Source organism: Rhea pennata, chromosome 5, assembly GCF_028389875.1.
Source record: "Rhea pennata isolate bPtePen1 chromosome 5, bPtePen1.pri, whole genome shotgun sequence".
Classification (NCBI taxonomy): Eukaryota; Metazoa; Chordata; class Aves; order Rheiformes; family Rheidae; genus Rhea; species Rhea pennata.
This window is the reverse complement of record NC_084667.1, coordinates 20,336,232-20,361,552: the sequence shown is the minus strand read 5'-3', so window position 1 is coordinate 20,361,552 and position 25,321 is coordinate 20,336,232. Positions and strand designations below refer to the sequence as shown.

General features: G+C 36.4%; 1 protein-coding gene across 1 annotated transcript in view; it reads left to right on the top strand.

Moving 5' to 3' along the window:
* The window catches only part of EXT2 (exostosin glycosyltransferase 2), an 83,165-nt gene that overhangs the window by 49,770 nt on the left and 8,074 nt on the right, over positions 1-25,321 (top strand). Inside the window, exons 10-13 of the mRNA XM_062577237.1 lie at positions 14,225-14,391; positions 21,937-22,080; positions 22,851-22,979; positions 24,195-24,277. Coding sequence (XP_062433221.1) covers positions 14,225-14,391; positions 21,937-22,080; positions 22,851-22,979; positions 24,195-24,277 — 523 coding nt within the window. The remainder of the gene's footprint in view (positions 1-14,224; positions 14,392-21,936; positions 22,081-22,850; positions 22,980-24,194; positions 24,278-25,321) is intronic.

Sequence of the window (25,321 nt, the reverse complement as noted above, 5' to 3'; positions counted from 1 at the left end):
GATCTCTCTTCTACTTTATTAATGTATCTTCTAAAACTATTTCATAGTTACTTTCAAAATAATAAGTGTGGATTTTTGGTGTTAATGTTTTTGGAAGTGAAATGGGAAAGGCCAAAATAGATTAAAAGAAAAAAGCATGCCAGTGGTTTTACTGCTAATTTCTGAATCAAAGGTAACAGATGCAATAGTAATAGAAGCATTGTTGTTAACTTTATTTTAGCAAGAGGAGAGACTTATTTGTCAGTGCTTACTTTTAATTCCCTGCAGACACTTCTCATCGCAGTGAATACTTAGCTGGCTAGAATGTTTTCTAGAGAAAATTTGATTCAAAGCAGCAAAGTGTTTTGAATGTTTGGAGCTATAAAATAAGTGAATGTTTGACGGATGAAATAAAAATTGGAGACATTTCACATTTCTGAAAAGAAATTCCCAGACTAACAGTATATCTTGTGAAAATGCTAAGGCTTGCCCAGTAAGAAAAGACAAGATGTATGGGCTTTTATGTAAATGTTTGTTTCCTGAACGTATGATACCATGTTATATCCCTTATGAATTAATATGGTGAAGCCTGCAGAATATTTTAAACTTTTGAATTGATGGTTATTGTAAAATGAGGACACATTCACCTGAGTTTTTCCCAAATATTTGAAATCTGTAGATTCTTAGGAGAAAACTTGATTTCAGAAGTATGTTAAAGACCCAGATGTGAACTCAGTGATGTAAGATTCTGAATTCAATTTTTAATTTGCAGTATTTAAGATTGTACTTTGCTGGCATGGGCATCTGCTGGCAGGGCATGCTGCCGTACTGTGTCAGCAGATTATTTTTAGTCCGGATGTAACTTCAAATAGCAAAACTGCCATTACAACCTCTTCTGCACAATGATCTGCATGTAGAAGTGTAATTTTCCTAAGCTCTTACTGTCATAGCTGTGTTGATCAGTTCCACCTGCACCAATACTGGCAATCAACAACTGTCAAAACTTCTGTAGTAGACAAGAGCAGAGGGGTTAAACACATAGCCTTCCCTTAGGCCTTCTTAGCTCAGATATTCTACTTTATTTGCTATGTTTCCTTCAAATAAGGACAAAAACCCCAAAGCCCCTATCACTTCTGCTCTCTTACCAAATAGCCTCATCACCCCAATTCTGTGGTCCTTGAGATACTTTCCTATCATGTATTTACCCCTCTTGCCAGGACCTCAGTCTTGCAGTTAACTACCTACTTTTCCAAACCAAGACCCTAATCCTAAGTCTCTCCGTCCCTTTCCATGTAATACCACTGCACACTGCATACTTTGCTGTCTCCCATCAGCCTCCATTTTTCCCAGCCCTGTGCTTTTTGCATTATGAACCGATTCAGCCACTGCTCTTCTCCCACAGCTGCAGCTGGAAGTATGGGGCCTGACACTGGTGAGCTCCTTCACACACTCACTGTGGAGTGAACAGGGGAGCCAGGAGCCATTGCCCAAATGAGAGGCTGTTAGGGTTGACCTGTGGTACTTGTCTCCAGCGTGAGATGGCAGTGCCAAAGCTGCGCATTTCATTTGTGTGCTTACTGCTGTGTGGGATGAGCTTCTTTCAAGTTATGGACACTTATGCTAAAATCCTGAGCGTTGTTTTGGGAAATTAACAGATCTTCACATTTTTGATTAAATACTCTAGATAGAGTAGTTGTGAATGCATTTGCTTCCCATATGTGATACGTATGAATTGGGCCTTCTTTTCTGAATATGTAGGTGATGTGTTTGTGGGAAAAGAAGTATTTCATTCTAAGAATCAATGTTTAAAGAATGCTAAATCTGGTGATAAAGCACTGTGTGAATTCATCTGTCTTAAATGAAGCATGCCTTTAGAGTTTCTTGCTTTGTAATTCCCTTTCAGAAGCTTTGGCTGCTGCTTTTTACACTCTTGGAAATCAGCTGCTCTGCATAGCGTAAGAAACATTGTAAAAGTTAATTCCTGACTGCTTGTTTCAATTTAGGAACTGCTGACAGCTCCTGAAAAGTCAAGGTATTGCTACCATTGACTTGACTCATTTTCCATATTGACCAGTTGCTCCAGTTTAAACTGGAGTAGATTTGTTTTTTGCTTCACACTGTTCTTTAGTATTGCTGTGATAAGCACCTCAAATTTAGTGGTTTATTAAGTGTTCTGCAGTTCTTTGAAATAAGAAGTTTTGTGTAAGATTGATGATACTGAAATTTTTGCAGGAAGTTTTTTTCCTGAAAACAAACATGCTTGATGTTATATTAATTCTGTTGTGTCCACTGAATGCAAATAGATTTGTTTCCAATCAATCCAAGCAAAAGGATTGTTTCCATGTTTTCCTTTGACTGAGCCTGAGGTAAAGGAGAGTTGAAGCAAATAGATTATGAGAATAATATTTTTATATTAAACCATTTAATTAATCTTACATTTAGAAATTCTTGAAAATTAAAGTAAGTAATTTTTTTTTCTGCTTTGAGTAGTACTAGTGAACCCATCTCAAAAAAAAAAAAAAATCCTTTGCCTATATATCTTAAGATCATGGATTTGTTTCTGGTTGAGAACTCAGGCAATTTTGCCCTTACGTTAGACTGAGCATTGTGTTGCAGTAAATAACTATTTGTTGCTAATGTCCCTTGTATCTTTATTGCTGTTATAACCATTGTAATCTCTTGGGCTGTGGCCAAAGAGAGGTCAGTTTGATTAAATTAATTTGCTTTATTTCAGATCCATGCAGGGCGTTCCACTTGTCTCTTCAGCCAGTCTCTCATTCAGTCTATTAGTGAGCCTAATCCTTGGACTTCAAAGCTTCTGCCATTTATAGCCTGTTAAAGCCAGGAAGTTTCTGATGGATTAGGGCAAGGAATGAGTTTGAAGTTCGTAATGTGCACCACTGTCACCGATAAGGGCTAGTTTATTACCCTACAGTAGTATCTGCACTTTTATGGCTATTCTCTTTTAATTGGGTATAGTAAAGCTGAGATGCTTAACCTCCTAGAGAATCAAGTGCTATATTTCCTGGTCATTTCCATATAAGGGACGTATTTCAGTATGGAAATAAATCTTGGCTTTCGTCATTGCAATCTTTCATGTTTTTATTTTGTTTTATATGTGTAAGTGGGAGGACTGGGTGAAGGACATCAAAGGTATTTTCCTTCATGATGATGTCTAGTAAACTGAGACCTGGATTTGGATCTCCTGAGATGTAGCTGGTGTCATGCTACACAAATATGACATGTGGTTGCTCCTTTCTTTCTCTCACCAACACTAGAATAATGTTATAATGGAAAATGACACTGAATACTCATGACATTGTCATCAGAGCTGCATGTACTGGAAATATTCAGAGAGGATATGTCCCTGGGAAAGGAAAGGTTGAAATACATGCAAGTACATGCAAATTCTAAAATGAATCCTGTTTTGGTTTTTTGTTGTTGTTGTTCTTTCTTAATGAATGCTTATACGCTGTTAATACCTTTGTGTAGTGAAACTCAGCAAACTCTACAGAAGAAAACAAATAAATAAATAATATATAAATGTTATATTTAAATATAATATTAAATATTCATATAATAATATGAATAAATAAATGTTGTACAAAGTATAAGAAAAAAGATGCTGCATTCTGTAAAGATTAAAATTCTTCTTACTTGGCCTCAGCGTTTACAGAATCACAGCTTGAGTGAAAAGATACATTTGTCAGCATGACCCGAAAATGAACTAATACTGATTTTTTCAGAGCAATGATGGAACTGAGTTCTGGTCATTCTTGCCATCAGTATTGCTGAGTGTCTGTTGATGTAAGACTCTGTAGCTGATCTCAGTTGCTGCTCTGTGGAATAGTAATAGGTGTAGGGAGTGCTTCAGATATATGGAGAACAAACTTTGCAAATCTGTTTGTGTCAGGGTCAGATGCAGCTCTGGTCTCACTGATGAATCTGAATTTCTTTTCGTGTTGGCTGCCGATCATGTGAGTGACTTTGAGTTGCGTTTTGGTCCTAGTAAGCTTCTGTTTGTTCTGTGATTGAATGGCATTACGACTGGTAAGATTACTTTTTCTGCCCCAAATTCTCTGGTCTTGAATTGGTACTTCTGTGTAGAAGACCTTTGTAACAGCTTTTCAATGTGTTTGGAATTGATTTGTAATTGTTGGTTTAATGTGGCTAGTCACAGAAGCGACTTTGAGCAGCTATGAAAATCATTAAAAGGGTATTACCCGAGTTCAAAGCTTCCTTAATAGGCAGTTGATTAATTGAATACCTAATTGGAAAAGTTTCATCCAAATAACATACAAAATTGTAAAGCTGTAGAAAAGATGGCCACGTATGTGAAGGTAGAAACCAGCAGCAAATTAAAAAAACATTTTTCTTTTGCTTGTATGAAGTCGACGAGGATGACTCTTGCAGCTTAAGGTGTTAAAGAGTTACATGTGCGAGCCTGAGCTCATCGCTCTGTTTCCTTTAGAATCAGGGGAAAGAAATAATCACCGCCATCTAGCCTACTTAGATATTTATTGTAATCATCCCCTTAGAAGGATCTATTTTTTTTCCCTCCGCTACCTATGAAGGAAATGAAAGGTGACTAGCGCAAGCTTCAAAACCTGAACTTGATGCCGCTGTCTGCCGTATTGGCAGACGTGCCACTTGCCGTGCCAGTCACCTGAGCACGGCCAAGGGACACAGCGGCTCTCTCGCAACGTTCTTGAGAAAGAGACACAAAGTAGTAGGCACAACCGCCTGCCTCCCTCCCCCCAAAAACTGAACAAAGAGTGTTCCAGTTAATTTTCTTAGGCGGATTGTTTTTAGGCCTGCAACAGTGACCTGGCCTACAACTTCTGCCCACTGAATGGGAGCAGCTCATTTATTACTGTGCTTCAGTTGCCACATATATAAAATTAATATAATTATATTGTCTTAGGTAAAATGCTTTGAGAGCTATAGTTTAAATTGTTATGCAAGACCTTCATGGCGCTGTTATAAGGTAGGTGCTGATTTTCTAATTGGAAAGTTAAAGTATGTTCTTTAAAATCAAATTAAAAGTAAAAAAATATAGGAAACTGCTTTCATAAGTATAAAGTATAGAAAATTTCATTCTATTTCAATACATTTACAAATATTTCTATGCCCTGCCCACATTTTTATAGATTGAGCGGTTAATCCTGTTTTACAGTTTCAGAAACTGAGTTCCATAGAGATGAAGTTGTCAAGATCACTCAGTAAGTCAGCTTCAGAACGTGGAATAGATTCAAGAAGATCTTGTACTTTGGTCTTTATTTTGCTTGGTTGAATACACTTTCTTCTCATACTTTTTATTTGAGAGATACATGGTGGAAGATATATTGTGTATTTTAAGGTTATTGCGGATTCTGTGTGCTAAAGTAGGAACATTGTGCTTTGGATGAGTTTTGAAGCCAAGGACCTAATCTGCTGCTTTTGAAGTCAGAGTAATACCAGTGTCTTAGGAAAAAGATACAACTACTACAGCCAAGGAATGTATGATCAACACAGAAGTCTTGTGCAGACCTTTTGAAATTTTGAGTGTTTCTCATGATCAAAATGTTGGATTTTATGTTAAACGAGAGAGGAACTGTAAGATATGATGATGATTCTAATGTGGCACCTGAGCACTTTTTAGAATCATTTTGCTTATTTTAAGTGCTCTCTGGATTTAGGGCTTGTGATCTCTGATCTCTATTTTTCACTGAGTACTGCATATATACTCAGTCATACAGTGATAACTGTATGTAAGAATCCTGTGAACATAACAGTAGTGTCGGCAGACTCATGACTTCATATAAGTATTAATTAAAAAAATGGTTGAAAGCTTTCAAATTAGGAGGAAATGATTTTTTTCTAACTCATTCTGCATCCATTAAAATAAATATTGTGATCCAAGCGTCTACTCCTGGAAATATTTGCATAGACAGGATTTTTTTACCCCTTTATTCAGCCAGATACTTTTGCTCTTTCTTTTGAATTTAAGTCTTAATTACTAGTTCTGAAATTCAAGAAAATGGTTTGTGATACAAATTTCCACTAGCTTTTCATACACAAACTTACCTAGCACAAAAAGGACATATGTAAAAGATACAAATGCATCACTATTTGTAAATACACAACAAGCTACAAGTCAAGTGTGTAGTGGTGTGGTAGTTTGACTCCTTTTTTAGATTCAGTTTTGTAAAAATCAAAAGTATATTGTAAAGAGTGTGTACTTTTGTGTAGTTGCACCAGTTGTGTCAGTTATGTCCTGGAGCTAAGTTGCTGATAAACTCATAATAAGATACAGACTGTGAGGCTTATTGATATTACTATACTCTCTATTTCAGTTTGGTAATACTAATGGGCAACACTGATATAAAATGCTAGGAATAAGAAACCTAGCCTATGGATTACTCTAACTTAAGAAAGAGTTTGTTTGCTTTGTTGAACTTATGTTTAGGGTTTGAGTTAGTATGTCTTCTTCACAACGTACTTGATGCCAGTTCATAATTAGATGAACTATTTGATGACTTTCAGTCTTCCATGAATTATCTTATTTTACAAAACCTTCCATTTTCATGTGAAAATTACATTATTGTCTATGTAATGATCATTTTGCCATGTTATTTTCCAATAAAGTTGCTCTACAAATTTAGTTTAGGAAAACTATCTACGCTTTACATAGCATGCTGGAAACCAATATTCTGTTTCCTTGTATGTAGTAGGAATTCTTTGGATTGTGGTAGACTAATATAAAAATGGTAATGTGGGTAGAAAATACCTTTGTTTAGAGATTCAGTTATGTGTCTGAGCTTGTAAAATCCATGGACAGAATTCTACACTAAGCCATTTGTAGAAATCTTGGTAATACACAGATGTGGTGTGTTTGATGTTATTTCTGACAAATTCTTGAAACTTTGTATTTCAGTTATGTTCTGTTGTTCAGTCTTCCAGACTGGAAATAGTGCTTGTAAGGCTTCTATCATCCATATTCAATTAGTTGAATTCATTCAGACTATTACAGAGCAATTAGAATGAGCATCAGATGAGAGATCTGGTAAAAGATCAGAGGGAGCACATGAGGGTTGAGGGCGGTATTTCTAATTCTGTGCAGTTGGGGGTATACAAAGGGAGCATGTTTAAGGATATTTTCTGCCAGTTTTTATTGATCATGCTCTAACTCACACAACTCCTGGAAAGGATTTTCTGTTTTACAGTTGAAAGTGGGCTTCGTATAAGTTGTGGGAAATCTGAGCTTGTTATGAATTAACGCTTTCGTGCCACTTAATCAAAAGCCTTCAGAAACTCTTAGCTGTTCTCACTGAAGAAGTAAAGTAGAAAAACAATGCTTGTATGTACGTCCAGTCGTCAAAATGCCATTATTTTAGCCAACAACTGGATCTTTAATTTTAAGTTGTCATGTTGCTGTTAGTACTGGAAAGGATTCAGTTTATACTATCAAACTGTAAGTGCTGAAAACCATCCGCATCCAAATACAATTTTGTATTTTTGAACTTGATACTACTTTGAATGGGTGACCAAGAATATTGTTTAGCTCTGTGCAGCAGCTGTACATGTTCTCCTTTCCCTAGAATGAAGGTAGAAACTAGGAATTGAAGCTATATAGTTAAAGCAAATAATTTTCTATGCAAATACACTTCTGCCTAGTGACCAGATAGATAGTAATGCATCTACTACTAAAATAGTCCTTCAGATGCTATTAATTTCTCAATATCTCAGAAGTAAGGATATAGTAAATGATGTTTTTTAACAACATGGCTCATTCCATTTCTCTTTTAAAAGAGATAATATACTGCATGGAAATAATAGTTTCCATTATTTAATGATCCTTCTCATGTCATTTATAGCTGAGAAACAGGGGTAGGTTTCAGAGCAGTCATTCTTTATTATAGATAAGGATTTTGCAGGCTTATGTTACTTATATTTTTCTTTCAAATCTGATGGCAAGTCTAGGGAGAAGGTGTGGAAAGTGAAAGTATTTTTTTTCTCTTTCAGATTGCAGTGAAATTGCCTTTGTCTCATGATTGTATACTCTTCTTTACATCTTTCATGTAATTCATCTGGGAGTTTTAGTTGAGAAATGCATATTTAGAGGATGCATTTTGCTATTGCTCATATCTGTTAATATTGTGTTATAAATTTTAAAATTTTGAAATTAAGTGTTTTAAATGGGAATGTAATTATGACACTTTTTCTTGGGGTATGTGAAGTCAGCACCGATTTGGTCTTGCAGTTTGTGGAAATCATCTTGAAATCATGCTGGAAAAATTTGCTGTGTGATTCAGAGTTGCAGGGCTTATGGTGGGATTGTGGGCTGGCCAGAAATGCAGTCATGTATGTGGTTATTTGGGATTGTAAGCCATTAGAAGTTTGGAAGCTGCTGATCTCTCAAGTCTTTCCCAGGCAGTTTGACAGATGCTATACCTGTTTTTAGAAGACCACAAGGCTTTCTCTGTGGGTAGCCCCTGCGGTCAGTGCGTCGGTAGTCCCAAATAGCACTAAGTGCCAAGAATGTCCTGAGTCTTGTTGCCAAATAGCAAGTGTATGCATTATTCAAACACTAGTCTTTTGTAGTCTTTTTGATATGACATGCGAGAGGAGATGCTTGTTACCTCCCTTCAGACTTGTTTTATAGATAGACTCTTCTGTGCTCCACAGATCTGTATTGTTAAAATTTTAGCTGCATCTCAGAAAGCCCTCATTAAATTTAAAGGTGGTAGGGAATAATTCCCACTCCAAAGATACATTTTTTACTTCTGTATAGTTAAAACCTCTGCAGCAATCTTGAAAGACCTCATCTGCCTTATCCGTTACTTTTTGTATTGGGCTTCTTTTATCTTTGTCTTACTCCATTAAATAATACAAAGCCTCTTTATTATACGAAAAAGGCAAGTACTTTTACCTTGGTTATTAAAAAAAAAAAAAAACATCTAAAATGGGGATTTCCCCTGTATCTGTTTTACTGCTGCTCAAGTTTCTCAGAATTTTACCTTTCCAAGCAATAGCCGAAAATTCAGATTGTGATATTGCAAAAGTGACAGTATAAATACTTTTCTTTTATGATCTTCCAAAGTAATTACAGACAGTTTTAACCTTCCTGTAGGTTCTAAAACTTTGGCTTCTGAAGTAGCTGTTGTCTTTTTTTGTTGACTCTATACTTCTGTTGGAACTTCAGTAGCAGGGCTGATTTTAGACCAGAAAGTCTTTGGATTGTGAGATTGTTTCTCGCAATCAAATCCATCTCAGAAAGGAATCTGCTCTCCTTTGTGATAGATTTTTTTTTTCTCGAATAGTCAATATAGTATCTGCCCAAGTTAGGTTGTGTTGTTATATCTCCCATGTGCTTCTGTCTTCATAGATGCAGCGAATTTTAGCATTAGGTCAGCGATAGGCATTAAGTAATCTAAAGTTTTCTTTCATTTTGCTACTGCATAGTAACTGATACTCTAATATGTTATTTGAACTTTCTGAAAATGCTGATATTTTCTGTTCAGATCCTTAAATCCAGATCAGAAACTTTTTAGTTTGTTTCTCAAAGCACAGATATTTTATGGTGACATACCTCTTTGAGACTTGGTGACTTTGAGGGAATTACAAGATCTTAATAAGTAATGTGAATTTAACAGGATCTGTTGACATCTGGGCTGTGTGCAGGTTATAATTAGGTTACACTTTCATTTTTCATACACCTGTTGTTACTTTTTCTTCTGTTCTAATATTTTTATCTAAGTAGCCAGTCTCACAGTAAGCTGTTGAGCAGGTGGTTTCCCAAAGAGCTAGAAGTTTAAAGCATCCTTTCTTCCTTCCTTGCTTTTCTGAGTTATTTCTCATTCCTAGGGGCTTTTCAGTTTCAGTCTGTTTCACTGTATTCCTGTACTGGAATACCATCTTTGTTGTTTTTTTGTTGTGGATTTTTCATATGGGTATAGCAGACATGAAAAAAGTCCAAATAAAAAATACATTGATCATGTATAAAACATAATCTTTGTGGAAATTTATAAATACAGATTTACAAATACCTACTTACTTATGGCAATTCTGGTTGCTCCTGAAACACATGTGACACTGATTCTTTTGGAGGCCTGACAGACTGCTTAAAATTCTTTTATATCAATATCAGATTATAATTGGATAGTAAAGTTTCATTGGGAGTAAAGGCAATTAGTCTAAGGTCTTTAAGTAGCTGACAGATGTTAAACAGTCCACTATCTCTGTGAGGTTATGATGCATGCATTTGTAAGGTAGATGTTGTGTCTTACCAATGTACGTACTTGCATTTTGTACAGTAAATCAGTAAGAAAGTAGTGAGTAGACTTGAAGTCCTACTTTGCAGTAAACTCGTCACTATCTTACTGCCTTCTGACTAGTACATTTAAAATCTTGGAATTGAAATGGTGTACTCCTGGAATCGCCATTTTCGGTGATGATTCAGCCAGAAATCATCCAAGATGTTTTCTTTATATTTGATTAGCAATATTGAGAATAAAATGAGCTCATTGTGCTATAGTTTGAATCCATATTTCTTAACATTTTTTGTTCTGGTCTCAAATTGCTTGCTGTATCTCTCTGGCTACTGTCTGATGGTGACTTCTGTTAGAGCCTATTAGTAGTAGCAGGGTTTAATCCTTGAGAACGGCTACTAATCAATATTGTAAGGTATTCAAGTAGGCATCAGTATGTGGAGTGATGCTCATGCCTTCTATTAGAAAGAAAAGAGGTGAATAGAACTGGACCAAAGCCTTCGCAATGTGCAAAATACAAGCCATGATCACAAGGCAACCCTGATAAAGGTAGATTATATGTAGGCACTTTTTCAGTCTCAAAAGAACAGCCGTAGAGTAGGAAACTGAATAAGGACATTGCCAGTAAATATCTCTCTGTATTTATTCTCCTTTCTTTTGGCCACCCATGCATGCCAATCCTTCTTTCCAAAATAGAGCTCCAAGAAAAACTGACTTTTGAAGTCTCTTGGCATGATTTGGAAAGAGGGTTTTGTTTTCCCAAAGAAGTAGTGTTTGGATACTGGTGTCTAAGCATTTTTAGCTCTGTGTTTTTGGGAGCATTGCGTGAGTTGTTAAATCTAAGGTTTGTCAGTGGAAAAAGGGCAAAGCTATCTTGGAAGCAGGCATGGATTCTGGATTATTACGGAATTGGAAATATATATGCATGCATAATTGCATCACTATGTAACTCATTTATTTTTGGTATTGTCTGTACCCCACCATTCTTCAGATTTTTCTGCTAAGAGCATTTACCAAATTTGATTATAGAATTTTGTTCACAAACTGAAGCTGCTGTCTGGGATTAGGGATTCTCTTACCTCAGCCTTTACAGTGCCATTGTCCTTGAGACCCACGTTCCCTTCCTCCTTTTATTCTCAAAACACAGAAGCAAAGATTGCATTTCCTCATGCCAGTTTCTGAATATCTGTATTAGCTCCCCATGTTGTGGTGGCTTACATTCAGCCCTTCCAGCTCTCTTCTTCATGACACACAAGCTCCCTATTCATAGATTCACAGATTGTTGAGGCAGAAGGGATGGTAAGATCATCTGGGTTGACTTGTAACTCACAAGGCACCTTACTTTTCGACCCAGTAACTTGAGCACCTGTTGGTATAGTAGTATCTAGACTTGTTCCTAAGATGAGATATGCAGAATCACAGAATCATTAAGATTGGAAGGGACCTCTGGAGATCATCTACTCCAACCTCCCTGCTCAAGCATATTAGACAGGGTTGCATGCAGCTGGGTTTTGAATATCTCCAGAGAAGGAGACTCCACAACCTCTCTGGGAAACCTGGTCCAGTGCTCTGTCACTCTCACAGGAAAGAAATTCCTCCTCATATTCAGGTGGAACTTCCTGTGGTTCAGTTTGTGCCCATTGCCTCTAGTCCTTTCGCATGGGACAACTGAAAAGAGTTTAGCCCCATCCCCTTGACATTCTCCCTTCAGATACTTACACTCATTGGTAAGATCCTCCCTCAGTCTTCTCTTCTCCAGGCTCTCTCTCACAGCTGTTCCTCATAGGGCAGATGCTGCAGTCCTCTAATCATCTTCATAGCCCTGTGTTGAACTCTCTCCAGTAGCTCCAGCTCTCCAGTAGCTCCATCAGAATCAGTTGCTGTCCTTGGTAAACTCCTCCAGAGGTTAACCACTGTTAAAGTACCTACCTTACATATACTTTGAATATTTCAGACTTTAGATTCCAGTTATTATTATTTGTTAGGTCTTTCTCTACTTAGTTAAAAATATCTGGAATTTTTCTTCCTGTGTAGATACTTGTATATGTTGATCAGATCCACCTTTTGGTCCTTCTTTTAATAATCTAAACAGATTGATCTCCAAGTTCCACCATGAGGCATATTCTCCTGCAGTCAGATAACTTCTGTGGTTCCCTACTGCACCATTTCTGATGTTTTAACATGCTTTGAAAAATACAAACACCAGAATCAAAAGTATTTTAGCATCTTTCTGTCTCGGTCGGTATACAGAGAAAATAGCTTTTCCCTCCTTAATTCCTGCTACTTGCCTGTTGACATAAGCAAGAATCATATTAATCCATTTTACCCTAGCAACATGCTGAGAACTAATGTCCACTTTGACCCCTGAATCCTTTTCAGCAACTACCTTTAAGTGAAAAGCTTCCTTGTTCCTAGTGAATAATGTTGTGTTGAGTTCCTTACAGTCTGTTCAAATGGATCTAGCTTACCAAGTGGCTCAGACAACTCTATACAACCTTTTTGTCCTCATTATTTTGCACATCTCCAGGTTTCATATCACTTTTAAATTGTATTGGCAATTTATTTACTTCCAAATCACTGATGAAAATGTCAGTAGCTGCAGGCTGCTTATGGACTTTCTTATAGACTCTATCTATATACATTTCTATTTGACACAGAGCAACTTCCAAACCTCTCAGTAGTCACTTCATAGTTATTTGAACGTATTCTCTCTTATTTTCCTTTTTATCACATGCCATTTTGTCATCTCCTCCGTTTCACCAGTCTCAGAAGCTTAAGTGCCCATCTATCTACGGTCCACAGTAATATCTTTCATAGTTTGCTAGACTCATTTTACAGTGCTTTTTCCTGAAAATTTCATTAAAATTAATGTTTATTGTGAACTTACATAATGTTTACTATGTACTTGATGCAAGTTCAGCTATTTACTGTACTACTTTTTGATAATTTGGTGCTTTTTGAGAGATATCAAATTGTGTAATAATGACTATTCTTAACAGTTTTGTGCTAGAAGATGTGAATGGTTAAATGTGCACATTTAGAAACAAAATTTAATATTCAGTCCTTGGTTTTATTGTCTTGATGTTAGCTTAAGATCGTTATTTATGCCTCCAGTTATGCTTTTGTAGGAATAGAATATGATTTTGAAAATTCCAAGTATTTGTAGAAAACTGCAGAAACTGTTAATGTGCCAGTTAAGGTGCTACTTTTTAAACATAAGAAGTGCAAATCTAAGGCTCTGACTGTAAAATGAATTGGATACCATTTTGTATCCAATTTTTGTTGCTAGTTGAAGCATTGTTTGACACAGTGATTTTCATTGTTCCGTACTGCAGTGCGCTATTCCGCTTTTAAAGGTGCTGTAGAGCACAAATAGAATCCTTTCACACTTATCTAGCTTAGTTTATCACTGTCATTTAGGAATTTAAAGATGAAAGAAATTACCTACTTAAATATTCTCATACAGAATCTAATCCTTAGGTGCTAATAGCAATTAATATTTTTAGGTATATCTAGATTTTTAATTGTTAAATTTATTTTGTCAGCACTTAACAAAACTCACTTTCTTGTTTAAATTCTTTATGACCCTGGAATCTAAAGAATCTTTAGATTCTTTGAGCAATTACGTGGGTAAAATATTTTTTTCTGCTTCCTGCCTAAGCCAATGTGTAGTATCACTGTTGTTATGTGATTTTATCCCAGACTGTTGTGGTGGGCAAGTTATCCCCCAAAACAGCTATCTGTGAAGCCCTTAGCAAAGAACAAAGGTAGAAGATGTAACTGAGCTCCTTTCTGTCTCTTTCCTTTGTATATTATTTATACTTTTGCCTAACTGAAAGTCAGATATAAATTGAGTATCAAAAGCTTTTTTTTTTTTTTAAAGGATGTAAAGAAGAGGACTGAAAGGACTGAAGAGATCCTTGAGGCAGAAGTGTAGTCTTGTTCTGAATTAAATTGTAATATTGAATTATATTTCTTTTAATATTTCCCTCCAGATTCCCTATGGCCAAAGATTCGTGTTCCACTGAAAGTTGTTAGAACTGCAGAAAACAAACTTAGTAACCGCTTCTTCCCCTATGATGAGATTGAAACAGAAGCAGTGTTGGCTATTGATGACGATATCATTATGCTCACCTCAGATGAACTCCAGTTTGGATATGAGGTAGGAGAATTGTTTTTTTTTCCTGTCACTTACTCTGTCTACTTAAGCATTGCATGTGTGTATAAAGTGGAGAAATCGTGGCACAGTCTGCTTGTTCAGATAATTTTATCTCATTACACACTATGGCAGTTCAGTGCTGATTGAAATATGCTGAGGAACTGGATTTAGGAGCTCAGGGGGTTACGATATTCAGATAGTAATTATTTTATAGAAAAACTGATAGCCAACAGAAATTTTTTGGTAACTGGCATGGTTATGCCAAGATACTGCAGAAAATATTGTTTAATTTATGTAATGGAAGCAGACTGTGAATAGGATTCATCTTATTAGTTTCAAAAACTTTTTAGACATGACAAATCAGAAGTGGTGTTGACATCAATGTTTCAGGTATTTCAAGAGCTTTGTATTAAGCAAGAATTACAAGGTTTGCCATTCTGTATCTTTGCTCATCTTTCACCTGAAAGGACTGGCTGCTATGATGTGCTGTCTTCAAGCAGAATTAGTTGTTTAGTTGTCCCATTAATCTGGTAGCCACTTTTGCACTTTAAAATAAAAATAAATAGAACATTTTTTTACTAGTCTCATAAACAGCATTTTCTCTGGTCCTGGAGGTACATTGCTGTCAGATTCTTCCTGTATGATTTGAGGGACAAGAGAAGCTTTGGAGATTAAGTGTTGAGAACAGAGGAGGCTCCTTGAAGACATGCCAAAGTTGGGTGGAGTGCAATGAGAAGGGGAACTGAAGAATGTCAAGGAGGGGATGCATGTGTCATATGCTTCAAATGGCAAAGCTTCAACAGCTGCTGTTGTACTGAGGAGTATCAATAAAAACAAAGTTTGTCCAAATGAGTTACACATGCCCGTACAAAGAAGTGAAAGTTTTCATAGTCATATTCGAGTTGTTTGTCAAAAAGTGCACTTATTTAAGGCAACATTGTTGTCTTCCTTCCAAAACTTCAGTCTGAATGAGTTAATTCTATCTTCCGTTTATGACACAGTTCATAATCTGATGTTACTGATGCACCTGTGCATTTAAGACAAATGTGCCATACTTACAAATAAATCAGAAACTTTAAAAAAGGTAGTAGCATATTTTAAGAAAGGTTTGAGTAATTTACTCATACCTGTACCTACAGTATTATGAACAAAAAACCATGAAACTATTTATTTTTTTAGCTAAATTGAGTGAAATATGAAAACTATTGTTCTCAAGGGTTGAAGGCAAATTAAATAATTGCCTCATTTTTAATAATCTTAAGTGCAGTGGTTAATACAAGAAGATTTTTTAGAGAGAAGTGTGTTGGAAATAAGTCTAAAAATATGTATGTGATAAAATATGGTTCTTTCTCCCTCTCAAATGCAAGAGACCTTTAACAAGCAATGAGTTTTTGGACTCAAGAAGTAACTTGTGCTAATGTAGGTATGCTAATGTAATAACAAAGAAGATAAGTAGTGGAGACAGAGGTTTAATCTATCACGTGTGTCTCCAGAAAGAAAATACTTCCTTTGCCAGTTTAAGAGTGATGGGTTAGTACATGAAGTGTGAAAGATGAATGAAGAGAAGACAACTGAAAAAAGGGTTTTTATGGCCACATATGCCTTTTCTATACTGCATTGTCTACACTGAGTGTTTTAAGCACTGTGTTGCAACAGCAAAGCAATGAAATGTTGGCAGTTCTGCAAGCCAACTTACTTTTTTATGTGTTGGTGCTTCTAACTATGAGTTCCACGGGTGAACTGATGGAAAGAAAAATAACAAATCTATAATGAGCATGCTATGTAAATTCTGGCTCCATTTCGAGTTTGATTTTCATAGCGCTCTTTTCAAAGTAAATATAAATAAGTTTTGTAAAAACCTATATGATTGTCTAAGTAGTTCCAAGTGAATCTGTTTCGACAAAGCAGATTCGGAGGGCTTCAAAGCAAGATTCGTATGCAGCGCTGCAGATGAATTTCAGTTGTATGTCAGCCAGGAGTCATGAGAAACAGAACTGTGAAGCTCATATGTCCAAAGCATTAATTTAAAACTCCACTGTTGAGAATATATCTGACTTCACATATATTGAGTCTTGTCACTTAGGCAGGAAAGTGTTACCCTCTTGAAGAAAGCTGAGACAAGGAAAAGTTTAAGTGAATTCCCCTGTAGGCAGTGTGATTAGGTGACAGTTGGGACTGCAACTCTTCATCTCCAGGACTAACTGTTGGACTGTGCTGTCTAATTTATTGGCCTTCTGTGGACCATATGCTTTGATTGCAAGGATTACCTGAGTAACAGTCTTTACATTCTGTGTGTAAATGTAAGTGTTTGGACCCAAGATTGTTTAGTCTGGCAGACTAAAAACCATTACTTTTGCTGTTCTCTCATTTTATTATAAATCTAATTCTATTTTAATCCTGTGAATCCCACTTAGTACACAGCCACATAGATGGAAAATTATTTATCTGCTTTATTGAGCAGATAGCTGAGACCAAACCAAGGCTACTTTGAATCTTTATGTTTTGAGAAAACTTGATTCTGTAAAATAAATGAATAGAAATGTCTTTAAATACATCGGCATAGCAAGTTATTTTATAAATATACAGCTTTTCTCCTATGAAGGGTGGGTAATATAATTCTACTCTCTGGCACAGAAATCAAGGCTGAAGATTGATCTTTCCTGTCCCTGAGTGTCTGTGACTTGCTTGACAGGCCTGAGCTGGCTCCCAGATGTTTAAATTGTCCTCAGCCTGTGATAATTTATTTATCTGTTTGTGTCTGTTACCAGAAAAGGGTATCTCTCAAGCTCTTGACTCGTTTGCAGGGGAACCCAGAGGGAACAGTAGCAGCGTATAATGTTACTAGAAAGTCTTCTTTTAAAAGTATGTCAGCTTCTGCTTCAGTAATAAGAAGGGTTGGAAACGTGACATTCAGTGATTTTCTTTTCTTCTCCTGACATGCTTGAGCCTTTATTTTTAAACATGTGCCAAAACCCCCTCCGTCACAGTCTTGTCTGAATGTATAGATCAAGCCTAAAAAAACCAGGAAACTTTGATCTCTGTACACTTTCAGCCATAAAAAATTATAGTAACACTCAAAGTGTCAGACATTTTTTACTTGTTAAGAGTGAACTATTATGGTACAGTGATTTATTACATAGCATAAATCTATTGGAGCAAGCAGAAAAATAGTCCCTGTGTGCTGCTGTATTAAGGTAGCATAAGAATAATCATGACATTATGACTTTTGAAAAAGAGGATTTCTGTAAGTTACATGACGAAATCACAGAGGTGAATTGAGGCACTATGGACAATAATAAATGAAACTTTTAAGGCAAGACACCTTTTCCCCACTTAACAATCTTTGCTGTTCACAATATGAGAGACATTCAAGAGAAGGAGCACATACTTGGATTATTATAATGTTAACAAATTAAAGCAGAACCATTGGCTGTTCAGGAAGTGTTTGGTATTTCAAAAAGAGACTGGAGCATACATTCCAGTCTTCCCACCTCTGAGTTTCAGCTGGCCTCAGGCCAGATTGCTTTGCATTTCTATCAATCTGAAAAACGGAGATAATGGTTTCCAAACATGAATTTAATGAAGACTTATTATTATGTACAATGATAAATTATTTTTATTACAACAATAATAAAAATAATTTAAATTAGAATTGTTGCCTCTGAAATCTTTCACACTGCGTGTTCTGTGTTCATAGAAAAAAATAGAGTGCCTTGCTAAGTTTGTGCTTTTTCTATTGGAAACATTTTGCCTGCTTATAATAGATGGTTCTTATTCTTTCTCAAAGCTCAGTTTTCAGTGCTTCATTTCTCTGACATTCCTTAAGAGTAAAAAACATCCCCTCTCTGATGAATTGCATATTTATTCCACTAGGCTAAAATCATTGCAAGACTCTGAGTGCCTTCTTTAGAAGAATTCTTGTATATTAATTCTGACTGGTAAAAATGTACTTTTGACTTTCTTTTAAGGAGGAAAAATATAGCTGTTTCTTACCAAAAGAAGATTTCTCCATGGGTAACTGCTGGCCACATTCAAAGCTCTTTTTCTTCTTAAGTGATATACTGAAACACACAGCCTACCTGAAATACCCTCAAGTCTTGTTTGTCTGCAGTTCTCTTTACTTCCTAGCCTGAACTGTTATGTTCTATTTCTCTGTGCTGTCAAACAAGCTACTATAGCCTGTTCTCCATGTAGCTGAAAGCATGGAGAAGCACTTCTTTTTCCACCATTTCTTCCAAAATTTATGCATGAAATGTACTAGACTGTATCAGTAATTACACTGCAGCTTCAGGAACTGTCTAATCATAGACAATTTGAAATTTTCATAAGCAGAAAAATAATCAGTGTTACCAAAACGACCATGGCAGTGTTGTAAAAATGAAACACTTTGGCTGTCCCCTATGAATTAAAGAAAACGCAGTCAATTACTACATTTTCTCTCTTCCCACAGTCACAGCCACGCTTAATTCTCCCCTGGTCCTCCAAGGGATGTCTTGTATTATTATTAAAAAACAAAGCAAAACGTAAGGACAAAGACCACAAAAATAAGCAATGCTTTACGTGCACGTAATTTGCAAGGTAGCTTTTTGATTTGAAGAATGAGCTTTGACTGTGGCAAGCAGTTACCCATGGAGAAGTCTTCTTTTGTAAGCAAATAGTTATATTATTCCTCCTTAAAGGATTGTCAAAAATACATTTTTAACAGTTGGAATTAATATGTAAGAATTCTTCTAAAAAAGGCACTCAGAGCCTTACAAAATCTCTTAGGCTTCCCTTAGACTTGGAAACAAAGATAATCTTTTTCTCTTAATGTCTTTCACAAGAGCTACCAAGTCAGAACTTCTTTTGTTAGACTTTTCATGTGAGGAGTGGTTGATTCAAAAATATTTATCTTCAGTGTATCTTGCAGAGTCAAAGGAATATACCCCCTACAGACTTGGCAATACGTTTTTCCTTGGATGTGTCCCTTACCAGTATTAACTCAAGCTGTCCTTTTTTAGTCTGAAAAAGCTAATAAGATCACTGACTAAGCCAGAACATATTCCTAGCAGACTAATAAATTGTAGGCAACCCTCAAATAAGTGAATGAGCTGTAGTGCAAAATGGAGAGTAGTATAGGGAGCATTACCACAGCTGCTATTCTGAATGCTTCTCTATAAACAGTAGCTGTATATATTAATTTTGGCACAAAATATTTGTATGGCAGTGAGCTAGAGGCAGCTCTTTGGAGACTTGCCAGGAATTACCATTGAATGAGGTAGTGATGAACATTAAGAGGAAACTAAGGTTTTCATTGACTTTGTTATCATTCCTTTTAAAAGGAATTTTTTTAAAAACACTATGTTTTAGATGCATCAGACTGACAGGCCAGAAGCATAGTAGTGCTGATCCTTTCAGTGATACAAAGAAATCTGTATTGTTAACATACATTACAATTGGCTTCTATTTTGTGTCATTTGGACTTTTGGAAGATCTCATTGAGAATGAAAACTAGAAAGAATGAATCGACCTTTCTGTGTTACGAGGACCCTGAGCTCCCTTGGGAAGCAGTTAGCTGAGTTTAATCTCTCCTTCAGCTGCCTTCAATATGTGTGTCATTCCTGCTGCAAGAATTCTTAGCTCGGTACGTTGCAGGTTGCCACGTTCTATCATATCTTTTGTTGAGCCTCTGTAGCTTATGTTGCAGTGTGTTGCAGCAGCTGGGAGATGGATATTTTAATAGTCAAGTTTAAAAAATTGCAATTTAATTACTCATTTTTTAAGTCCTAGGAGATGAGGAAAAAAATTTTGGAACAGGTTTGTTTGTCCTTTTGTTCTTTATTAATATTTATGACATCGTGTCAAAATTGAACCAGTTATCCCATGCCTTCACTGGTTTTACAGAAATGTATATTTAATTAGCTGATGGCATCAATTTGTGACAGCATCCTTTGAATTCTACTTCTTAAGTTCCAAATCATCTCTGCTTTCAGGAGCCCTCTGTTAGACAGTTGCCCTATTTAAATACTATCCAAGCATTACTGTGCTGAAACTGTCTAGAAAGATTGATTTCTGGATAAAGTGTAAATCTGAGAGTCAGAAGATCTGGTTCTCATTCTTGTTTCCTGTATGATTTTTTGGCAGATGAGATTTTCCTCATCTGTACGTTTGAAATAATAATGACTCTCATCATGGGATTCTGAAACTATATTAACTGACAGCAATAAAATGTGTTGAGATCTGTAGATGAAAAGATATACAGTAATGCAAAATCATAGAACTGTAGATACAGAAGTGGTAAATTAATGCTTATTGTTTTATCATGCTTACTTCGACCAAATACTTGCACAGAGTCCTTATAGTCTGGGTCTCTTAATTGAAATTTACTGGCACATGGGAAGTACTCTAAGGAAAGTATGGACAAAGTGAGGTTTTCAGTGTCATAGAATTCTGTATAATACTGTACTATGGCTTAATCTGGTCTTTGCTCTAGGATTTCTTTGCCTTCTGTACAGAGAAAAAAAGTTTTGCTTGTGAAGTAGCCCTTACGGAGTTATAAGATTTTTCATCATTGACCTTGTATGCACAATGGAATTTGGTCATAAGTAACTGTTTCAATTTATGTATACACTACCAACTTGAAGCAAAAACACTTGTTACTAACATAATGTGTTTGAGAGTCAAGACTCATGTGCTTCCAATAAATATAACAGATACTGGGATTAAAAAAAGGAAAAAAAAATGAGTAATTAGTCTGTGTGAATAATGTGGATAAATAAAACTTTGTTGTTGATCAGTAATAACAAATACTATGTGTTTAGTTAGTATACAGCATTTAGAACCTTCTAAACAATTATAACCTTTTCTCCCTTTTAACTCCTGCAGAAAATTGACCATTATTTAATGTGGCTAGCAGTGTGGAGAACTGGGGTTGTGTTAATGATGCCCTTCTCCTTGTTCTTGTCTACTGTGTTTGATCCTGTCGTCAGCTGCAAAGTAACGTATAGAGTGGCAAGGATGGTATCTTGATTGTATCCAGCTGTCTGGAACAAGACAGGGGCAAAGAGGTTTGCCATGTAGCAGTAGATTGATCCAAGCACCCAATAAAGAATGCCAGAAATATTAAAATATAAGCTTGTGTTAAGCCCCTTCCTATCAAAGTAAACAGGTTGGTTAGATCCAAACCCAGCTGTGAAAGTAATTAGGCTGTAGCCATATCTACTGACGTTAACATCAGAAATTCCATTTTAATCATGCTGGTTTTAGGTAGTGTTAAATTCTTGTTGAGTAATCAGTTGAATTCCTCTGCAACAAGAAAGTTACTATTGCTTTACTGGCTATTTGCTCTGGAGTATGGCTTCCCTGAGTTGCAGGGTCCTTTCAAAGCAAACTCGGGCTTTTTCATACTTGTTCCAGACATCATCCGATTTCGAGAATTGGAGCTTGTGAGAATTGCAGTCTGGACCACTGTACTTCTGCCTTTCGTATGTAGATCTTTTGTGTCTACGCAATTGCATTTGTTTGCTGTGAGGGCCTGGTCAGCACAGTGTCATGTTTCATTCCCTTCAGGTTTGGCGCGAGTTTCCTGACAGGTTGGTTGGATATCCGGGTCGCCTCCATCTTTGGGACCATGAAATGAATAAATGGAAGTATGAATCAGAATGGACCAATGAAGTCTCGATGGTGCTGACTGGGGCAGCGTTTTATCACAAGGTAACTGTAATATCATAAATAAAGGGAAGGTTCAGTGTATCTTGCTATTGAATGATACAATTTTCTTTTATGTCACACTATGATCTCTGATCAGTTTTCATTTGAGAATTCAAATATTTCTTTTATTGGACAGCATTTGTGTTTCACCTGAAAAGGCTGTGGTGGCACAAAGCGTCATTTGTTTAATTCTTAGAAAGTGAGATGGTTCAGTCATCCAGAGAGAACGCAGTTCACCTTGAACTGCAGAAGAACCTCTACTAATACACAGCATGAACCTTTTCTAAGGAGCTGTATGATTCTATCATTGCTTAGTGAGTATACTGTGACACCATGATTAAGTTTCCTACAACAATCCAAGAATCAATTGCAGGCTGCCTAAGCCTCCTTCTCTTTCTGTTGCTGTGGAAACAACTGATTTGTCTCTGCCTATAAAAGAAATGTTACATTCATAAAACTTCAAAAAATTTTTTGTCAATTTGCAGGATGTATAATTGATTGCTTTTTGCTTTTGCAATGAGTATAGCTTAGTAGCTAAAGGTTTAAAAGATGACAATCAATTGAAAAGAAATTTGTTTGCTGATCAGGAAAGTAGTTACACCCTTCAGCACCCAAAAATGTCTCCCTGTCTGCTAGTCATCCATGGCTGAAGGTAAGATTACAGTTTGCCCATCCTTACCTGCCTGCTGTTCAGTGACTGAAATATTCGGAGTCTTATAGTTACTTCATCTATATTTAAAATTATGTTTGCTCTCTTTCCATCTATCCTGCAGTATTTTAACTACCTTTACACCTATAAAATGCCTGGAGACATCAAGAACTGGGTGGATGCTCATATGAACTGTGAAGATATTGCCATGAATTTTCTGGTGGCAAATGTCACTGGCAAATCAGTCATTAAGGTAGGGCTTTTCTGTAGTTTAGCTTTCTAAAGTTTAAAAACATGATGTACACATCATATAAACTTATTTAGTAGATTTGAATATACTACTTTGTTGTCTTTTTTCTCTCATTTAGTCCTGGAATGATATCTCATTCTCTTTCCACAGTAGGAAAGCCTAGTTTAATAAAACTTTTATGCCAAATGAGAACACAGAACTGTTTCTTTTTCTTCCCCCCATGTTTCTAGTGTTTATTGTAACGAGCTAGATGAAGTATGAAGAAGAATAGATATGTGTGCATATATATATGTATATATATATAGGTACACCAACACATACATATATTTTAAGTATGTGAGATCACTCGAGGAAAGAAATTGCCAACTGTCCACAACTCTCTCTGTCATGGACTGGCAACAGCTGATTTATAGGAATGTTAATTGCAAGAATGTTAATTGCAAGATCAGCTTTAAATGAACTTTTTATCCCCAAATTAATTTCCTGACATGTTTCGACACATTTTCAGGTCTGGACATTCACTCTGTACATTCATTTCCAAGTGTGTCAACTTGGAATGAGATTTAGAGGCCACCAGGCATTACTACAATTAGCGGGGTCCGCTTTCCCATCTGTCCATCATCATTTACTGGGACTGGTGGCTACATTTCCTAGAAAAATCTTTAGAAGATGAAGTGTGTGTTTTTGCTGAAAAAGTTTCTGAGCTGTACAAGGCATGGCAGAATAATTTGGCACCTCCATGTGATTGGGAGAGTCTTGCAGAGTTTGCCAGTCAGCTATTAACTAGAGTGAGCAAAAGAGCGTCTGTTGGATTAACGTTACGGTGAAGTATGGGAAGCTATATTTCATCGCTGTTATGTCTGCAAGAACAAATGGTGTTTATACAGGGACCTTGGCAGTGAGAAAACAGTCATTAAACAGGAATTAAGGAGCTTGTCATCGCCACTTCTTTTCAGTTACAGAAGGCAAAACCCCTCCAAGCCGTTTTTATTGGGCCCTTGTGAATTTGCAGTCAGCCAGGCCAGATGGAACTGAATGGAGGAATGGAGTGGCTTTCTTTTTTTTTTTTTTTTTTTTTTTTACCCCCCCCCCTCCCCCCCTTTGAGAGAGCTCAGCTTACACTACAGGCATGTTCAGAGGTATTGCGCTGCTCTCTGTGCAAGGAGATTAATGTCCCTTCTGTTGATATTTGACGATATCTGGCGTGCCTTTGTGCAGGTGACCCCACGGAAGAAGTTCAAATGTCCAGAATGCACAGCAATCGATGGGTTATCACTGGACCAGACACACATGGTGGAAAGGTGAGTGACTACCCTTTATTCCACTGATTGCCTTGTTCTAATCACTGGAATCTTATCCTGTATCTCATTAAATTAGGACCAAAAATGCTCACTAGTTATATTTCTGTAAAATACTAATTTTGAAAGAATATCTCATGGAATTGATCAGCCTAAATCATTCTCTCAGAGGGTGATACGACACTGAAAAGTAGACCGCTAAAAGGGATGACACTGAAAAGTGTACTGCTAAAAGGAAGGACTTTGAAGGGTACTATTTTTACCGGCTTTACTATAAAGCACATAGAACCAACAAATGAAATTCAGGATGTTAGTAGTACTTTCAGTACCACAACATTTCCATTTTATCGTGAAATCTCAAATGTAACAAATAGTATTTTTTTTTTTTATTCCACAGAGTTCCTAGCTTACCAAAGTATGTTTGACTAACATGGATATAAATTACTGATAATGTTACTGAATTTGTACATTGTCTTTCCTCCAAAGATTCTGAAGCACATTACTTCTGCTAATGAAGTGCATTTGCCTGCACAATTTAATATGACATTTTTAACAGTGGTATCTTTTTTTTTTTTTTTTTGAGAATTTAATTTGGGAATGAAGTATGTATTTGGAAAGGCAGTGAGTGTTTAGAGTGAAATACTGAAAGTTGTAAGCATATGAGTTCTGTTCCCTGTTTTACAGTAAAATAGCTTCCTAACCTTGACCAAGACACTTAACTTCCCCCTGCCATAGTTTCTGAATAAATAACATAAGGGAAAATTTGTTCGCTTTTACAAAGCTGCTTGAGACCCTTGTTTGAAAAGGGGCTATTTGAGAACAAATGTATATGTAAGTCATTAAACGGCATTTACACAAGACCTAGGACTGACAAAGGCATTTCTCTGTAGGCTTCTCAAGCTGTTGCATCCTCCTTGCAGGCTTTGGGAAAAATAATTTGTAATCACAGAATTGATGGGATGTGTAAGCAAGGATAACCATAGTGCTGGAAGACACCAGCAGAAGGCATAACAGTAGAAAACAAAATAGGCATGCATCATACAATGT